General features: G+C 44.0%; 2 protein-coding genes across 3 annotated transcripts in view; one reads left to right on the top strand and one right to left on the bottom strand.

The window, feature by feature from the left end:
• The window catches only part of pde6a (phosphodiesterase 6A, cGMP-specific, rod, alpha), a 24,630-nt gene extending 21,490 nt beyond the window's left edge, over window positions 1–3,140 (bottom strand). Inside the window, exons 1-3 of the mRNA XM_086305012.1 lie at window positions 3,003–3,140; window positions 2,339–2,709; window positions 1,938–2,079 (exon numbers count right to left, since the gene is read on the bottom strand). Of these exons, the coding sequence (XP_086161138.1) occupies window positions 1,938–2,079; window positions 2,339–2,667 (471 nt within the window). The 5' untranslated portion in view covers window positions 2,668–2,709; window positions 3,003–3,140. The remainder of the gene's footprint in view (window positions 1–1,937; window positions 2,080–2,338; window positions 2,710–3,002) is intronic.
• slc26a2 (solute carrier family 26 member 2) lies at window positions 379–18,013 on the top strand. 2 transcript variants are annotated; one of them, XM_086305019.1, is made up of 5 exons: window positions 379–467; window positions 12,494–13,110; window positions 13,190–13,480; window positions 13,769–14,217; window positions 14,478–18,013. In XM_086305019.1, the coding sequence occupies exons 2-5, from the start codon at window positions 12,508–12,510 to the stop codon at window positions 15,280–15,282; spliced, it is 2,148 nt and encodes a 715-aa protein (XP_086161145.1). In that variant the 5' UTR covers window positions 379–467; window positions 12,494–12,507; the 3' UTR covers window positions 15,283–18,013. The 2 variants fall into 2 exon arrangements, with proteins under 2 accessions (XP_086161145.1, XP_086161141.1); XM_086305015.1 differs by lacking the exon at window positions 379–467 and adding an exon at window positions 4,807–5,074.

The following is an 18,013-nucleotide window of genomic DNA, read 5'->3' as shown; positions in this document are numbered from 1 at the left end:
ATGATCAGCGTTCTGCTCTACCAGGTGTAACAATTGAGTTTAGCATCCAGGCATCCATGAAAACGGAATTTATGACATTTAACGGAGTTAGAAGTTAGCAGGAAGTTAGCTCGCTAGCTTCTATCTAAATACAATATAGCATGACCTGACTGCGGGATTTTGGAAACAAATTCAAACATACAGCTCTGTTATCACTTCCAGCATAAATGAAGACAGAAAACTAAACAGCAGTGACGTTTGTAGGGTTACTGAAGTTGGGCTAGCTGGTATATAATGATGTCCTACGTTACCGCTAGCGACACAGCTATGTTAGCATAATATGAACAAGCTAACTTTTTTTCCACTCGATAAAAGTTAACGTGAGTGTTGTCGGTGGTCAGGAACAAATGTAATCGCATGGCAGGATGCTGTAAAAGGACAAAACTTCAGCCAGGAGAACAACTGAGATAATCCATCCACAATACGAGGTTAGTCATTCATATACTGCTGCATGGGCTGGGCTGTAGTTACACCCTAAGGTTTTAAAAACTGAGCTTAAATAAATGATTAGCGGTAATAAAAGCCGAGGGAGGTCAACAGTGATTGCTGACTGTTTTAGGAGCTTTTTGAGATCAAATATAAGAAAATACAAAACATTAAACATGTTAACACAAAAGCCATATTAAACGCAGACTACTTTAGACCCGGAAGTAGGATTCGTCGCGTCATCACTGAACAACCGGATAGTAATCAGCCACAACTATTTGCGGATGATAAAGGATTCAGAAAGTTTATTCATGCAGGTCCATATGACAGAGAATATGCATCTTCTTTTTGTTTTCATATTTTAATTTATATTTAATTGTGTTGTGGTTTGCAGTGTTTTGTGTTGTTTCACTTTAAATTTGTTAAAGGAAAAAGCTGAAAATTTAAATAGTTAAAAATTGAAATGTGAATAGTTGGTTTTTGTATTATATGATTTATTTATTACATTTTATATGGAGTGAAAAAATAAAAGTATATTTACGGTGGCCCCTACAGACAAAAGACAAAAACTCCAAAACATGTAAAAACTCAGAAGCACGTAAAACCTCAAAACACGTACAAAACACAACAGAAGTGTTCCAGGATGTTAGGCGCAGTGTTGAGCTTTTGTTACCTAGTGGCTACACAAGCCAGCAAGTACCAACAACCGGATTTGGTGTGTGGTAGTAACAGGCAAATGAACATTTTTTTAAATTATTTGAATATATATGAGTGCTTGTGTATAAATACACAAACAATACACATATGCTTTCAGTTATGTAATTTAAGTGATCTAGGTAGCTCTGTTTTGGAAGTTCAGTTCATGCTAGAAATGTGTTTTGGAGTTTGTACGTGTTTTGTCTCTAGGGGCCACCGTAAATATTTATATATAAACATATAATAAACTTTATTTATAAAGCACACTTAAAAAATATATATATATATAAATAAAACCACTTTTTTTTACATTAGTAATTCCTTTTGTGCATAATTTTATATTATTGTTAATAATAAATTAATTACAGCAACAAAACAACCTGAAGAGCCGGTTCGGAGCTGAAAGAGCCGGCTCTTTTTAGTGAGCCGAACCGAAAGAGCCGGTACTCTAAAAAGAGCCGGAAATCGCATCACTACTGTCTGTGCTACTGACTGTCCACGCTGTAGTTTGCTGCTAAATTAACTGCTATTACTACAAATAACTGGAGTCATAACTGCATTAATTCCCTCTGTTTAAACCAGTCGTGAGTTCTTTTACATGCTTTCATAAAGTGAACGTGTATCTGAGAGGATTTCCTCTTAGCTAAACAGCCACATGCTGCTTTTAGGCTCTAGATGTTTTTGGGGACTTTACTTCATATGTGATGGCACAAAGATGAAGGTTTCCAATCGACCAATCAATCCCCCATAAAGAGTACTTTGGGGGGGGTTATTACCTGTGACACATCAGAAATGTTGACCATCTTCTTGCTGGTGGCCACGTGGCCCACGATGCCCATATCCAGCGGGTACACGATTTCACTGTCGGGTTGCACGAGGCACTCGTCAAAAATGGCGTCTTTATGAACGTTGAACAACCTGAAGGTAAATATGGAGACAGAAACGTGACCCAGGGTGACCAGGCCCTCTCTGACCTCACTAAGTGCTGGAAAGAAGGAAATCCCAGTGTGCTCCGTCACTGGTTCCTGAGGAGGAAGCTTGACCTCCGAGATAATAAACATGTCCAAGCTTCATGCTTACATTTAAAATCTTTCAATTGCCCCAGGGGGACAAATAAAGCTATCAGCATCGCTGCTACCTGCACTGCTTTCAGACACTGAAGTGGGTCTGCAATCACCTGGTGGCGAGCTCAGCGACGCCGTTCCTCTGCCGGTACATAAAGAGACTCATACGATCCACCCGCAGCATGAAGCTGAGGTGCTTCATCAGCCTGAAAACGGACTTCTCCATGTTCAGGTTATCCTGGATGTCACGCACCAGATCGATGAGGATCTCGCTCTCATCCACCATCGTCAGCTCATGAAACGTGCTAATGTTTACTGCCGTCTTGCGGTTGGGATCCAGCAAGTCCGAGATGATCTTAGGCCGGAAGTTCATGTCAAAGTACTGCTTGGCAAACTGCGGGTTGGCATCGAGGAACTGCTCTGCTGCTGCTGCATCCACCATGATTACTGCTGACAGGGGGCAAAGCTGATTGGAGGAGTGCTTCTACGAAAGACAACAAGTAGCAGATGAGTTTAATACTGAGAGAAATATAATTTCGTGCAACAGAAGAAGAAGAGAAACTGGATTTGTTTCTGGGCTGAAGCCAAAACAATGAGCTAAAAGATGCTGAAGGGCCTTTGGCTTTTCTCAGCATTTTACTCTCAGATATGACAAGAATACAGAATGTGGTGTGAAAAGCTGGCATCACCATCCTTGCTCTGCACATACTTTTATCAATCAAACCATAAAATAACATAACAATGTAAAAACAGTTAGCAAGAATAAGGCGGCTGTACCTGTGAAAGTCCTCCTGCTGTCTCCGGCTAATCCGTCTGTGCTGCAGATGTCTGAGAGGAGAGAAAGGATTACAGGGATGGTTTTAAATGGTCATGTGTGGACATAAGCCTGTGTCCAATTACATCTTGGGGATTATATGCCTTCCAGTGTTCAACTTCTTTCTGTGTCTCAACAAAACTCTGCTAACACTCGCTGATCTTCTTCAGGACCAAGAAAATTAATATTTCTCCAGTTTTCCGTTTACTGGACGGTTTTTGGTTCATGCATCCAACCAAAGGCCTCATAACACACTTCATGAGTCAGCCACACGCACATTTAAACTACCACTCAGCATCGACTGACCAACGCACATCATTTCAGAATAACTTTGCGAGGTTCAGTTTTCAGTTTGAGCCTTGAAGGACTGAATGTTCTCAAGTATTTTAGTGGAAAAAAAACTCTCAATCGTCTCTTTCAGTGTAACCACATTCCTCTGAAACGCACTCAGACGTCAGTGTGTCTCAGCATAAAGAAGCAGTGTACGTATGACCTGACACACCAGCAGCACACGTGCTGTGCCGGCACACGGAGTCCTCGGTGTGCTGCAGGACAGTTTAAGGTTAATGGGGACGCGAGACCAACGAAGACAGGCCGGACACAAACTATGTGAGTAAGTCTGAGCGTGCTCAGATACACAGATCACATGACCCGTGTGACATGCAGTGAGTGGAAAAGCTGGACAGTCAGGGACGTGTCTATCTTTCCATTTCTCTGATTTCTTATCAAATGTTCAAATTCACACGCGGTGTGCTGGAAAGGAGAAACAGGTCCCTGAATCACCTGCGTGTACTGCAGGGCGTGTATGCACGTGTGCCACTCGTTCTGTCTGAGAACACGTCAGCGAGCTGACGGCGGACGTGTGAGCTCTCTGAATGCTTTGTGTTGGGTATCATGTTTCCTCTCTGACCTCTGACTTTGGGGTGAGAATTTTGGGGGACATCATTTGTCTCCCCAAATTCTGCAGCTTTCACAGACAGCGAGTTTGAACTCTGAGTCTGCTTTAACTTTGCGATGCCCACCCAGTGTGGTCACGACACAACCCCCGTCAGCCTTACACAACTGAGGACAAAATGAAAAGAAAGAGCTGAACCAGGTTTGCTGTGAGTACAGTCATGATGACTGACAGATATCCGTGTGTTTGTAATAAAAGCATCCAGCTCTTCTGGCCTGACGACTGTAGGGTGATATTTTTCACTTATCCTTGGACTCCAGGCGATTAGCGCATGCCTCACACCCACAGACTGTAAATAACAATGCAAACTTCTTGAACTCATGCCAGATCAAATAGCTGTAAGAACCTGTAACAGGAGCTGTACTGCCCATCCCCACTTCTAGTGGGTTGAACCTGAGATTCTGCCGTGTTTGAATCCAGGAGGACACGACTGTAAGAAAGAGGAACAAATTTTTAGGAGCTTCAGTTCACAGACCAACGAGACAAACGAGGTGGATCAGAATACTTTAATATCAAAGGAAATTCATTTGTCATTATTAGGTAACAAAAAAACAAAAACTAAAAAAAACTTCCACTAGAAAACAGGGAAAAGGGGCGGAGTCTAGTGATGTGTCAGAACAGTCAATGGTCAGAACAGTAGGAACCTGTAGATGAGTGCAGGTGAAGAGGCACAAACATCATTTCTACATGTTTCTGAGGGAGTGAAGAACGTCCACACACAAGTGTTTCCAGGGTTCATTGTCCTGCTGGAGCTCCATCTCAGCCTTTGGTCGCTGACAGTTCACCTGGCCGTGCTTCGCCAGTATCCTGGCAAACACAGGTGTGAGTTTTGACCTTTTCTTTAAGAAAAGGTGAAGCTATTAGATCTGCTGCCCCCTCCTGATCGGGTCTCGGGACAGTCAGGCTCATCAGTAACTTTGCGCATGTACGCAGCTCGTGTGACGTAACACGCTCCGTTCCACGCCATCACGCACGGAGTTGCGGCGGGGCGGAAAACAGATCCGCTGCGGGATTGGAGCGGACGGTGAGCGGCAGGGACGGCTCATATGGACTCGGTACCGGCACCGGGATCCAGCTCAGGTGAGTCCCCGCGCGAGTGAACGCCGCCTTGCTCCCGGTGTGCTGCGGGTTCGCGTGCGTGCGGCAGCTCGCGCTCAGGTTTGTTCCTGTCCACGTTTACACTGTTTACAAAGGAGCCATTCACGCCGGTGTTCACACCGGCTCCCCTGAGCCCCCACGGGAAGTGACAAGCCTTTGAAAACGGCGTCCTCGTTTCACCGTGACGCTCAGTAACGTTCTGCTCATCACACAACACAGCGCGCCGCCGTACTTCGTGACGTCACCGCAGTAGTCCGCTCGTGCCACGCTCTCACACCGGCTGTCCAGGTGAGGCAGAGGCACGCGTGCACCTGGATCAGTCAGCGCAGGGAACACCGGGACCCTACGTGCCTGCGCGTGCACACCGGCAGCGTGCACCACCTGTAACCCGTTTAGCACATCACACCGTCAGATTCCGCTGCTGCTCACGGAGGGTGGAGGTGCTCAAAAGGCCTTCATCATGATGATGTTGGTGTTTTGTGTGAGTGAGTGAGAGAGAGTGTGAGAAGGAGTGTACTACGTTTACAAATCTTTGTGGGGACCAACATCCTGGGGACAAAGTGTCCGTCCTCACGAGTTTGAAGGTATTTTTGACACTCAACATGTGGTTTTAGTGTCATTGCTACACTTGTTGTTACGGTTATAGTTAGGTTCAGACTCAGGGTTAGAGTAAGCGGCTGGGGAAAGCATTATGTCAACTAGATGTCCCCGCAAAGATACGAAAACACGAATGTGTGTGTGTGAGAGCGAGAGTGAGCATGTGTGTGGTGGGAAGCGGAGTAAGTTACCTCCATCATCACCAGTCAGAGGGCGATGGTTAATCATCGTGGTTCAATAATGTCACAAGATACCGATAACATTAAAAATAAGAGACAGATAACGATAAAAAAAGAGAGTTAACCATTAAAAATAAAAGGGAGATAACGACTTAAAAAAAGAGAGATAACGACTAAAAAAATGAAATGGAGAGATAACAATTCAAAATAAAAGACAGATAACGACTAAATAAATAATGATAAAAAAGAGCTAACGGTGAGAAATAAAAGAGAGATAATGATTACAAGTAAAAGGGAGATAATGATTATAAAAATAAATGAGAGATAACGCAAAATTTAGAGCAGCAGTGTCTGTAACATGCAGGAGGAATGGTCAACAGCCTGAAGGAGAGAATTCTTCAAATTGCAGATGAATATCCAACTGTGACAAACATTGTTCTGCATACAGGGTCAAATGATGTGTCCAAACAACAGTCGGAGGTTCTGAAACGGGACTTTACTAGATTACTAAATACTGTAAACTCTCTGAATGCAGCTGTATTCATCAGTGGACCTGTACCGCCCGTCAGAGGAGGAGACGAGAGATTCAGCAGGTTGTTTACACTGAATAAATGGCTTATATCAGCATGTGCTGACCACTCAGTGCATTTTATCAACAACTTTAATATTTTTTGGGAATGCAGGCATCTGTTTAACCCTTTAAGACCTACCATAGAACCAAGTCCGCCAGAGCTTATATTATATTTTTACATGGTGTGGTGCCATTTTTGGGAGCATTTCAAGTTGTTATACATCAATACAACAATTATAGCCCAGATTTTAGTAATATGTATTCATTAAGTGCATAGTAATCACATAAATTGCAAAAAAGTGCAATAAACTACAAAAAAATTTAAAATCGTTTTTGTTTTTTTAACATATATTTCTAGTTAGAGAAATTTAAGAGGCTTATCCCTCAAAACTGTAAATACAAAAAAGTTGCACAAAATAGTTTCCTACCACAGGAAATTTATTTTGAGTGTCTTCATAGTTTTATTTTTGAAATACACCAATTTTTATACACTGCAGGAAAAATGAAAATAAATATTATACTGCAAATTTGCAAAAAAGCAGCATATGCATCAAAATAAACTATTTCCAGCAGTGCAATATGAGTCCTAAGCATCCCAGAAACGACACAGAAAGTCATGAAGTCAAAGATAACTTTTAAAAAATCCAGTATAGGCCCTGACGCCCTGATGGTAAAAAAAAACTACATTTCCGCGAAAATGACATCACTTCCGGTTTCGGGCAGGTAATGGCGGACATGCAAAAGTTCGTGCTGACGTCTATTCCAACGTAGGAAGTGTTATGAACAGCTGATCGGATCGGCAAAGCCTGTTTCTGGAATATTATGTTTTTGTTGCTGTAAGCGCTTTTTATGCAGTTTTTGCAAAGCTTTATGTGGAAGGAAACTGTGACCGAGGACAAGCTGATGGCATAAGATGTAAGTACAACTCCTCCGGTTTCATATGCAAAAAAAATTATTGCGCTAGCTTACGTGGTTGCAGAGCTACCGGGATTTAAAAATAGTTATGCAAAACAGAGCGTGCCCGCTCCGACCGGCTCTAAAGGGTTAAAGCAAATGGATTTAATTTTAACAAGTCAGGGGTGAAACTGTTCACCTCCAACTTGTTTTATTCCATACGTCATCCATCTGTGCTTGGTACCAAGGCTGAGATAAACGAGGAGTTATCTCATAAAGAGGAACAAACAGTACTCCAAGAACAGACAAAGCCCAGCAGAAACCTTGAGGAGGAGCTCCATTTGCCCCCACCCGGGAAGAGCCTCAGAAAGGAGAGACATCTGAGGCAAGAAGAGGGGTCCCTATTTGCCTCCAACTCTCTCAACAACACCAACGACCAGGACCAGGACCAGGGACCACGATCTTCCCCAGTCCCCCAAACCCCTGACAGGCCATCACCCCCATCACCCTCCTCCCCCTCCCTTTCTCCCTCCTCCCCACACATAAAATTCACTGAGGAGATGATGGAGCGGGTCAATGCTGGGCTCAGATCTACCCCCCGGCCCAATCCCTTTTTGTCCCCCATAAACCCCCCACCAGAGCGGCCAAAGGTTCGCCATCGAGCCCCACCCTCAACAGAGCAATCGAAGTCACATTGCCCAGCCTCGCCCCCCTTAGTTCCTCCTTACCACCTTCATGCCCTGTCTCCACAGTCTGATGTGTGATGTGTGGAGGGTCCGGGCTGTGAGGATTATGGCAGTGATGACTTTTCCCAGGAGAAGCTGGGACCCTGTTTACTAGAAGGTTTTAAAATTTCTGTACTTTTAGGTGACAGGAGACATGTGGCCTGGTCAAAACACAGAGAGCTGCACTCTAAAAGATCTTTAAATATAGTAAACATACCTTGTGTGCCACAGACTACTCCCAAACACAAGGGGACAAGTAATACCTCTAAAACACTTAAGTTGGCTTTATTAAACGTTAGATCTTTAGCTGGGAAAACATTTTTAATTAATGATTTAATCACTGAGCACAGCCTTGATTTTATGTTTTTAACTGAAACTTGGTTGGACCAAAGTAACAGTGGAGCTGTTCTCATCGAGACGACCCCTCCTAACTACAGTTTTATCAGTGAGGCCAGGGTGAGCAGGAGAGGAGGAGGGGTTGCTGTCTTATTTAATGAATCATTTCAATGTAAGCAGCTATCTCCTGGAAGTTTTCAGTCTTTTGAATATGTGGCTTTACAGCTGAAGGCCCCATCCAAAGTTGTGTTTCTTAATGTTTACAGGCCTCCCAAATACTGCACAGACTTTTTTAATGACCTCAGTGAACTGCTGTCTGTGATCTGTGTTGATTTTGACTGTGTAATTATTGTTGGGGATTTTAACATCCATGTGGACAACCCTCAGGACAAAGGGACTAAAGACCTGAGTAACACTCTGGGCAACTTTGGGCTGACTCAGCATGTAACAGAGGCCACACATAATAGAGGACACACTCTTGACCTACTGATCTCCAAGGGCCTGAGCATTTCAGAGGTTACTGTGTCTGATGTGGGCCTGTCTGATCATTACTGTGTTTTCTTTGAAAGTAAAATCTCAGCCCACATAAATATATCAACAGCAGTGATCACAAAACGGTGTATAACTGAACACAGTAGTGCAATTTTTAACCAGGTCTTCCCATTAACACCTGACCTGTCCAGAGGGTCAGTCAATGAGCTCGTCAATAGCTTCAATGCTAAAATGTTAAATGTAATGGACACTATTGCTCCCATTAAGGTGAAGGTTATCTCTGGAAGGAAAAAGTCTCCATGGAGAAACTCCACACTAGTGAAAAATGAAAAAAGAGAGTGTAGGAGAGCTGAGCGCAGATGGAGAAAAACAAAACCTCCAGGTTCATTATGACATCTATAAAGAGAAACTTCACAATTATAATTTACAACTCAGGAGTGCAAGGAGGTCCTACTTCTCTGATATCATCACTAAAAACAGCCATAATGCTCGGGTCTTATTTTCTACAGTTGACAGGCTAACAAACCCTCCTGTGTCAGTTGCAGCTGAACTTCATTCGACCATGGCCTGCAATGACTTTGCCAAATTCTTCACAGAAAAAATCCAAAAAATTAGACAAGCAATTGGTACATCAACAGCAGATCCAGAATATGTACTGTGCCCACCGAAAAACTGTTTAAACACCATGAAACAGTTTCACCCTATTAACAGCAAAGACCTGGAGGACATCTTAGGTCAACTGAACTCCTCCTCCTGCTGTTTATATGTCCTGCCAACAAGTTTTTTCAAAAAGGTCTCAAAGACTTTGGAGTCAGACCTGTTACAGATCGTCAACTTTTCTTTAATATCAGGCATGTTTCCAGAACCACTAAAAACTGCTGTAATAAAACCTATACTGAAAAAGGACAATCTTGACAAGACACAAATGAACAACTACAGGCCCATCTCAAATTTCCCACTCTTAAGTAAGATCATTGAAAAAGCAGTTTCTCAACAGCTCAATTACTTCTTAACCCTTGTATGGTGTTCGGGTCTGTGAGACCCGTGTTCAGTTTTTTCCAAAAGAAAAATTAAACAATTAATTATTTTTTCACGTGTAAATGTGTTGTGTCTTTCCACTCACTCCACTTGATTATAACTGATTTATTTATAACATTTTATATAAAAGAAAAACGAGAAGCACATTAATTCATAAATGTGATCTAACAAAGGTAAAGGGAAAAAATTAACCATGTTTGCTGTTCATATGTCTTGTAATTGGGATGAAGTAAACATCTGTTGAGTAATTTAACATAAAATTGTTTGATAGTGTTAATTTGGAAAGCCAAAACTCTAGCGGGTCCACCAGACCCATGAACACTGGCTGAGTAACAAAAATACGAAGGGTTAACACAGAATAACTGCTATGATGCCTTCCAGTCAGGTTTTAGACAGAACCACAGCACTGAAACCGCTCTGACCAAAGTGTTCAATGACATATGTCTGAATACAGACAGTGGAAAAATGTCAGTCTTAGTTTTACTGGATCTCAGTGCAGCATTTGATACAGTTGACCACAACATATTACTCAAACGACTGGAGAACTGGGCAGGTCTTTCAGGAACTGTACTAAACTGGTTCAAAACATACTTAGAAAACAGGAAATACTTTGTATCAATAGGTAACTTCACATCTGAGCAGACAAGTATGACATGTGGAGTTCCCCAAGGTTCCATCTTGGGACCCTTTCTGTTTAACATTTACATGCTCCCACTGGCACAGATTATAAAGAACAACAAAATAAACTACCACAGCTATGCAGATGACACACAAATATATATCACAATGTCACCAGGAGACCAGGCTCTTGGTAAATGCATTGAGGAAATTAATTACTGGCTGTGCCACAATTTTCTCCAGCCAAACAAAAACAAAACTGAGGTAATAGTCTTTGGCGCCAAAGAAAAATGATTACAGGTCACCAGAGAACTTCAATCTATACACCTAAAAACCACAAACCAGGCCAGAAATTTGGGTGTAGTGATGGATGCAGACCTAAACTTAGAAAAACACATTAAGACAATAACAAAGTCAGCTTACTATCACCTCAAGAATATTTCAAGGATAAAAGATCTGATGTCTCAACAGGACCTGGAAAAACTAGTCCATGCATTCATCTTTAGTAGGCTTGACTACTATAACAGCATCTTTACAGGTCTACCTAAAAAATCAGTCAGATAACTACAGCTCATTCAGAACTCTGCTGCTCGAGTCCTCACTAAGACCAAAAAAGTGGACCACATCAGTCCAGCTCTGAGGTCTTTACACTGGCTGCCTGTCCGTCAGATGATAGACTTTAAAGTTCTGATGCTGGTCTATAAAGCTCTGAATGGCTTAGGACCAAAATACATCAGTGACCTCCTGACCCAGTATGAACCTTCCAGATCCCTCAGGTCATCTGGATCTGGTCTTTTATCAGTTCCCAGAGTCAGAACCAGACACGGAGAAGCTGCATTCAGCTTTTATGCTCCTTATATCTGGAACAAACTCCCAGAAAGCCTCAGATCAGCTGAAACACTCAGTTTATTTAAATCCAGGTTGAAGACTCACCTATTCTCAGCTGCATTTGAATAAAGCACCAAATCCACACTTTTAAGCTTAAATTTCAAAACTTACATTTAACTACTGATTTTATCTATTGTTCTGATTTTATCTGTTTTGATTTTATATACTGTTTTGTTTGTTAATTAGTTTGTTTGCTTGTTTTAATCAATTTTAAATCATGCTTTTTATTTGTTTTTGTTTCTAATGTCTCTGTAAAGCACTTTGAATCACATTGTTGTTGAATTGTGCTATACAAATAAACTTGCCTTGCCTTGCCTTGCTTCTGGGTTCGGGTGGCATTTGGGTGGTGACCCTAAACTCTGCAGCTTTTACTTGGAGCTGTTGAACGTTGACCAGAGGCAGATGTATTGGGGCGTGGTGTTCAGTTTGAAGAAGGGCTGCGACTCACAAGGACTGAAAATGCAGAAGTGTTTTATCTGTGCTGTGATGCAACATCAGAGGCAGGAAATCAGCAGAAAGTCATAAACGCACACACACTGAGCTGATCTCAGTAACCTCTGACCTCACAGCTTGAACTGTGACCACATTCAGCACACACACATTATTAGAATAAGACATACTCTCAGGTAAAGGTACCGGTCGTATCTCAGGGATGTTGAAGTGTGCTTACACGGTGGGCTGGACCGGTGAAGCAGTCCTTCCTGTCTCAGTAATGACTGCACGTCTCATCCCTGACGCTTTCTTTTGGTAGCTCATTCGCCAAACTGTCCTAGATTAGCCCAAGGTTTCAATAAATCAGAAAATGTTTACCTATAACTGGCAGGCGGTGCTAGTTGCATGCTCTCTTTACACAGAATGCATCTTTAAAATCCTTGATGCTGGTTTCACCAACTGGTATTCCAGGAAAGTGCAGTCCAGCGTTTGGCTAACGTCAGTGGCTCACAGCTCCTGTGGCTTTTTAACAAGTCCATCAAATTCCCTGACCACTTCGGGGGGCTGTTACAGTCAGTGGTTTGAGGTGAAGCTGAGAAGAATAATGGCTTTTTTCTCAACCTGAACACAGATAAAGGCTCAGCCATGCTTCACGGGGAGGACAGCTGTACGGCAGTAGAAGATGGTGGTGAGGAGGACCAGCACCGGCCTCTTATCCTGGAAAGAATTGAGAAGGAAACGGGAAGAACCTGGAGAACGGTTTTGTCTCAGCGGCTCAGGAAGCACTGCTCCTGCACGCCAGAGAAGGCCAAATCCAGAATCCTCAGCTTCTTCCCGGTTCTCCAGTGGCTGCCGCGCTACAAGCTCAGGGACTGGATCCTGGGGGATGTTATGTCAGGAGTGATTGTTGGAATCCTATTGGTTCCCCAGTCCATAGCCTACTCCTTATTGGCCAACCAGGATCCCATATACGGCCTGTACACATCTTTCTTCGCTTCCATCATCTACGCCCTCCTGGGCACTTCCAGGCACATCTCGGTGGGGATTTTTGGAGTGCTCTGTCTGCTCATTGGCCAGGTGGTGGACAGGGAGTTGGCCCTGGCGGGATACCTCCCGGAGAGCAGCCTGAGTGGGAATGACAGCAGTGTCCCGTTGGCTGGAAATGACAGTGGTGTGGTGGGATGTGACCGGAGCTGCTACGCGATTGCCGTGGGGGCCACAGTTACCTTTACTGCTGGGATTTACCAGGTAAGTGTGCAGGGGCACATGTGGGCTTTAATGACTGAGCATAGAACGACACTACCTTACTTCTGCTCATCTCTTTCAGGTGCTAATGGGCCTTCTGCAGGTGGGCTTTGTGTCTGTCTACCTGTCGGACTCCCTCCTCAGCGGGTTTGCTACAGGAGCCTCCTTGACCATCCTGACGTCTCAGATCAAGTACCTGCTGGGCCTGAAGATCCCCCGTCCTCAGGGCTGGTTCACTCTGTTTAAGACATGGTACGGCCTGCTGAGCAACCTCGGGAACACCAATGTGTGTGACCTCATCACCAGTCTGGTGTGTTTGGCAGTACTCATACCTACGAAGGAGCTCAATGACCGCTTCAAGTCCAAGCTAAAGGTAAAAGTGTGGCGATATAACACTCCAGTAAAACTAAAATTAAACCTCCTTTTGGCACCGTCGGCCCTAAGGATGCTGTTGGTGGCTCACCTGGTCATTTTGTGAAATAAACTCAACTGTTGGTTTGTTTCCTTACCGAACACATTTCCCTTTGTAAATTTATTATTTATTTATTATTATTTGTATAATTTTCCTTATTATACAAATATTCATTCTATGAAAACAAAAAGCACCCTGTTTCTACCTGTGTGGTTTACTCTGTCCTCGCCCTCACCTGTCCTTCTCTAGGCTCCGATCCCATTCGAGCTCTTTGTGGTGATAATTGCCACCCTCGCATCTCACTTTGGCCATTTCAACACCGAATATGGGTCAGGTGTGGCTGGGGCCATCCCCACAGGCTTCCTCCCTCCTCAAATGCCCATGTGGTCTCTGATCCCCAACGTGGCCGTCGACGCCTTCTCCATCGCCATCGTGGGATTCGCCATCACCATCTCACTGTCGGAGATGTTCGCCAAGAAGCACGGCTACACGGTGGATGCCAACCAGGAGATGTATGCCATCGGGTTCTGCAATATCCTGCCATCGTTCTTCCACTGCTTCACCACCAGCGCCGCACTGACCAAAACCCTCGTCAAGGAGTCGACCGGATGCCAGACGCAGCTGTCAGGGCTGATCAGTGCTCTCCTCCTGCTGCTGGTTCTTCTGGTGATCGCGCCGCTCTTCTATTCCCTCCAGAAGTAAGAAAAGCAGGACGTCAGTCTAACCTCTAAATTATTGCTAACTAGTCTTCTTGCAGACTGACCTCCTGATGAGGTCGTTCGAGTCTCGATCTTAAGTTTTAATCGGAGCAGCTTTTATGGCTTGTGCCGTCTTTACCCCATCACTCCTTCAGCTCTTCCATGCTGAGGACGTTGATGCAGGTAGAGGCCACAGCTGTGTGTAAGCTTCTGATAGGCTGCGGTGATCCTCACCTCTCTCCTCTCCTGTTTCTGCTCAGGTGTGTTCTTGCTGCCATCATCGTGGTGAACCTCCGCGGTGCTCTTCGAAAATTCACCGATATTCCCTGCATGTGGCATGCCAACCGCATCGACGCCTTCATCTGGCTGATCACCATGGCAACCTCAGCGCTGGTCAACACGGAGATGGGGCTTCTTGTGGGGGTTTTGGTGTCGGCTTTCTGTGTCCTGGGCCGAACTCAGCGGGTCCAGGTCCTGAAGCTCGGCCGGGCTATGACCAGGGAGCATTACGAAGATCTGGCGTCTTACAAAGGCCTCCAAACGCACCCCGACGTGGCCATCTTTAGATACGAAGCGCCAATCTACTATGCCAACCAGAGCCTGTTTAAAAAGTCTCTGTACAGGTGTGTAGGACTTGACCCTGTGAAGGAGAAGAGCCGCCGTGTCAAGTTCCAGAACAGCAAACTGCAGGAAGAGGCTGCCGGAGTCCCAACTAGCAAAACGGACGAGAAAGAGGCCGAAGCTCCTGCAGCCGTCACCCTGATGATGGACACAGCCTCCCGTTACTTACGCAGGATAGTGATCGACTGCAGCGCCGTCTTGTTCCTGGACACTGCCGGAGTGAATGCTCTAAAGGAGGTCCGCAAGGATTACGGAGAGCTGGGGGTGGCGGTGGAGTTGGCTCAGTGTAAGACCTCTGTGCTGGACACGTTGGAACGAGGAGGATACTACTGCAACCAAAAAGGAGGCGACGCAGGAGAGAACCGCACGATCTTCTTCACTATCGAAGACGCCGTCCGCCACGTCGAAAGCCGCAGCACTCCTAACGGAGACTATAAGTCCTAAAGAGACAACACGTCTATGTTTACATGTCTGCAGCGTGTGGCTGCACAGATGTGCCTTTGTAACAGTTTTCTGAAGTCCTACCTTCATCTCAGGTTTCTGCATCCAGACAGGTGATCAATCACCACAGTGTGAACGTCCATGTACCGATAACTCACCTGTGGACTGTATAAGAAGAACCAGCCACCCACGAGGAAAGAATACCCAGACCCTACCTGACAGCTTGAGTCTGTGTCTAAGGCAGACTCAGCAAGTTTACATCTGCATAGTACAAGTGCTGCACAGTGTAAAATATGTGTTTTATACTGCACGTGGGAAATATGTGTTTCATAATGCACAGTACTGCACAGTGAGTACAAGTACTGCACAGTGTGAAGTTCAATTCAATTCAACTGTGCAGTTGGAAGTGTTCCCAACTGCACAGTACAAGTACTGCACTCTGTGTACAAGTACTGTACAGTGTGAAATATGTGTTTCATAATGCACAGTACTGCACAGTGAGTACAAGTACTGCACAGTGTGAAGTTCAATTCAATTCAACTGTGCAGTTGGAAGTGTTCCCAACTGCACAGTACAAGTACTGCACTCTGTGTACAAGTACTGTACAGTGTGAAATATGTGTTTCATAATGCACAGTACTGCACAGTGTGTACAGCACAATGTGATATGTGTTTTATACTGCAGAGTACAAGTACTGCACTCTGTGTACAAGTACTGTACAGTATGACACTGGTCATGCCCTAGTGTTGTTTATAGAAACCAGAGCCGTATTCTGACTTAATTTTTAGATACTGAGTTGGAACGATGCACGTGCACATGTTCAGGATGACGACTGGGGTTAGGATTTAAAACAGGTGTAAATGATTTAGTTTTTTTTTTTGTTGGTTTTTTTTACAAGGTATAAACTGGATTTTTTGCCACAATCAAAAACGATCGTAATCGTCTGCTGTTTCGTGTTTGGGTCCATCAGTCCAATCATGACTGACGCCTCAGGGCAGGAAGTTTGAAACACATGTAGAAAAAAGCAGCAGCTCTGCTGCTCTGAGGAGAGACATTGGAGGTATCTAAATGCTTTAGATTTTTAGATCAGAACCCTGCTGGATAAAAACATAGATTCTTCATATGTGCTTAATAAGAAGCAGCCATCCTGTGCCTGAACATGAATGTACGTGCAATGACCCGAGGAAGCATTTGTCTGTTAGCACTGATCACAGGTGTATGCATGTGCTTCCAGATCCTCTGACAGACGAATATTCCTCCGGTGAGGATGAGAGACTCTTCCTGTTTAACTGTTAGCTGCAGTCACATGACCTTGGCCTGTGCCTTCTTTCTGTGAATCGGGTAATGAATTAGGCAAAGTTCGAATTGAAGAAAAACAAAAGTGCAGTGTGAGATTTCGAGGTTGCTGTGATGTTGATTCGTGGGGGTCAGAGATCATGGGTTGTGCCTTAGTTAACCTGACCCCCCCACCCCCCCCACACACACACACACACGATGAACATAGCCTCCCGTTACTTACGCAGAGTAGTGATCGACTGCAGCGCCATCTTGTTCCTTGACACTGCCGGAGTGAATGCTCTAAAGGGGGTCCACAAGGATTACGGAGAGCTGGAGGTGGCGGTGGAGTTGGCTCAGTGTAAGACCTCCGTGCTGGACACGCTGGAACGAGGAGGATACTATTGCAACCAAAAAGGAGGCGACAACACACACACACACACACACACACACACACACACACAGCAGAGAGGGGTTTTGATGTACTTTCTGTAGCTTTAATGAAACCTGCCTCAATAAACTTGGTAGCATTATTATTCATAGAGCACTTAATTATTAGAAAGGCCGAAGTTAGTTCTTAAGCAGATGTATTCTACAGTTTTTTTATTATGAGAAAATTTTTTATGTATACGTGTTTCTGAGTATGTGCCTAAAGCTTATGCACTAAAATTTTATACATGAGTTTTACTGTAAAGCAGCACAATCCTGGCAGCAGTTTTACTCTTTGCGCTTTTCAAAGCTGTTTTATTAACTTAAATATCCAAACTCTCCATCCTGCTTCCATCTCAAAGGGTTTAATCATGATAATCAGATAATTGAGCGGCTTATCTCAGCTGAGACCAGAAAAGTTTTTTTGCTCTTGACCTTTCAACCCTGCTTTGTTTAATGTATGTTCACAGCACCAACGTTAAGTTTTAATGCTTGAACCTTTTAACTAGCTGATCAGGGTAAGAACAGAAGTTTGTTCTCAATGCAAAAGTGTTGCTGAAATGGAGCGTGCTGATATGCAGTGATGGAAGATTTTAAACTGAGAAAATCTTTGTAGAGTTGTTTTTATACTGGGTGTATGTGACAGGACGTGGCGTTTCCAGCCTCTGTCCTTGCTAATTTAAAGCAGTAGTGGTATATATTTTATAGCTGTTTTTACAGAGAAAATCAAAAAGAATTATGGATTAGTTTTGCTGCAGAGTTGTAAAAGTTGATCACACAGCTGTTGATGGAGGTGAATATGCTTGGTGACGCGAGAGTTTCATGTCGTTCTCCCTGAATGCTTGCCCGAGCAGCTAAACACACACGCGGTGCTTTTAGAGAACAAAGTCCTCGCTTCTGTATCTAAATGTTAAACAGAAAAACATGACGTAAGCTCCCATTTATTCCAATCAGCTTATTTAAGTTTATTGTGTATCCTGGTATCAGAATGAAGCTGTGTTTTACTGGAAAATAAAATCCTGTCTGATTC

This window comes from Aulonocara sp. 'chitande type north' Nkhata Bay, linkage group LG2 (assembly GCF_057382095.1).
Source record: "Aulonocara sp. 'chitande type north' Nkhata Bay isolate Kocher_YH1m ecotype deep benthic linkage group LG2, A_spYH_male_GT1.1, whole genome shotgun sequence".
Lineage (NCBI taxonomy): Eukaryota > Metazoa > Chordata > Actinopteri > Cichliformes > Cichlidae > Aulonocara > Aulonocara sp. 'chitande type north' Nkhata Bay.
Note: the sequence above shows the minus strand (reverse complement) of the source record. Positions and strands in the feature narration are given on the sequence as shown.

Coding starts and splice junctions, on each gene's coding strand:
- slc26a2 (XM_086305015.1), top strand. CDS start 5,041: ATGGACTCGGTACCGGCACCGGGATCCAGCTCAG. Junction 5,075..12,493: donor GGCACCGGGATCCAGCTCAG/GTGAGTCCCCGC, acceptor ACCTGAACACAG/ATAAAGGCTCAGCCATGCTT. Junction 13,481..13,768: donor GCTTCAAGTCCAAGCTAAAG/GTAAAAGTGTGG, acceptor GTCCTTCTCTAG/GCTCCGATCCCATTCGAGCT.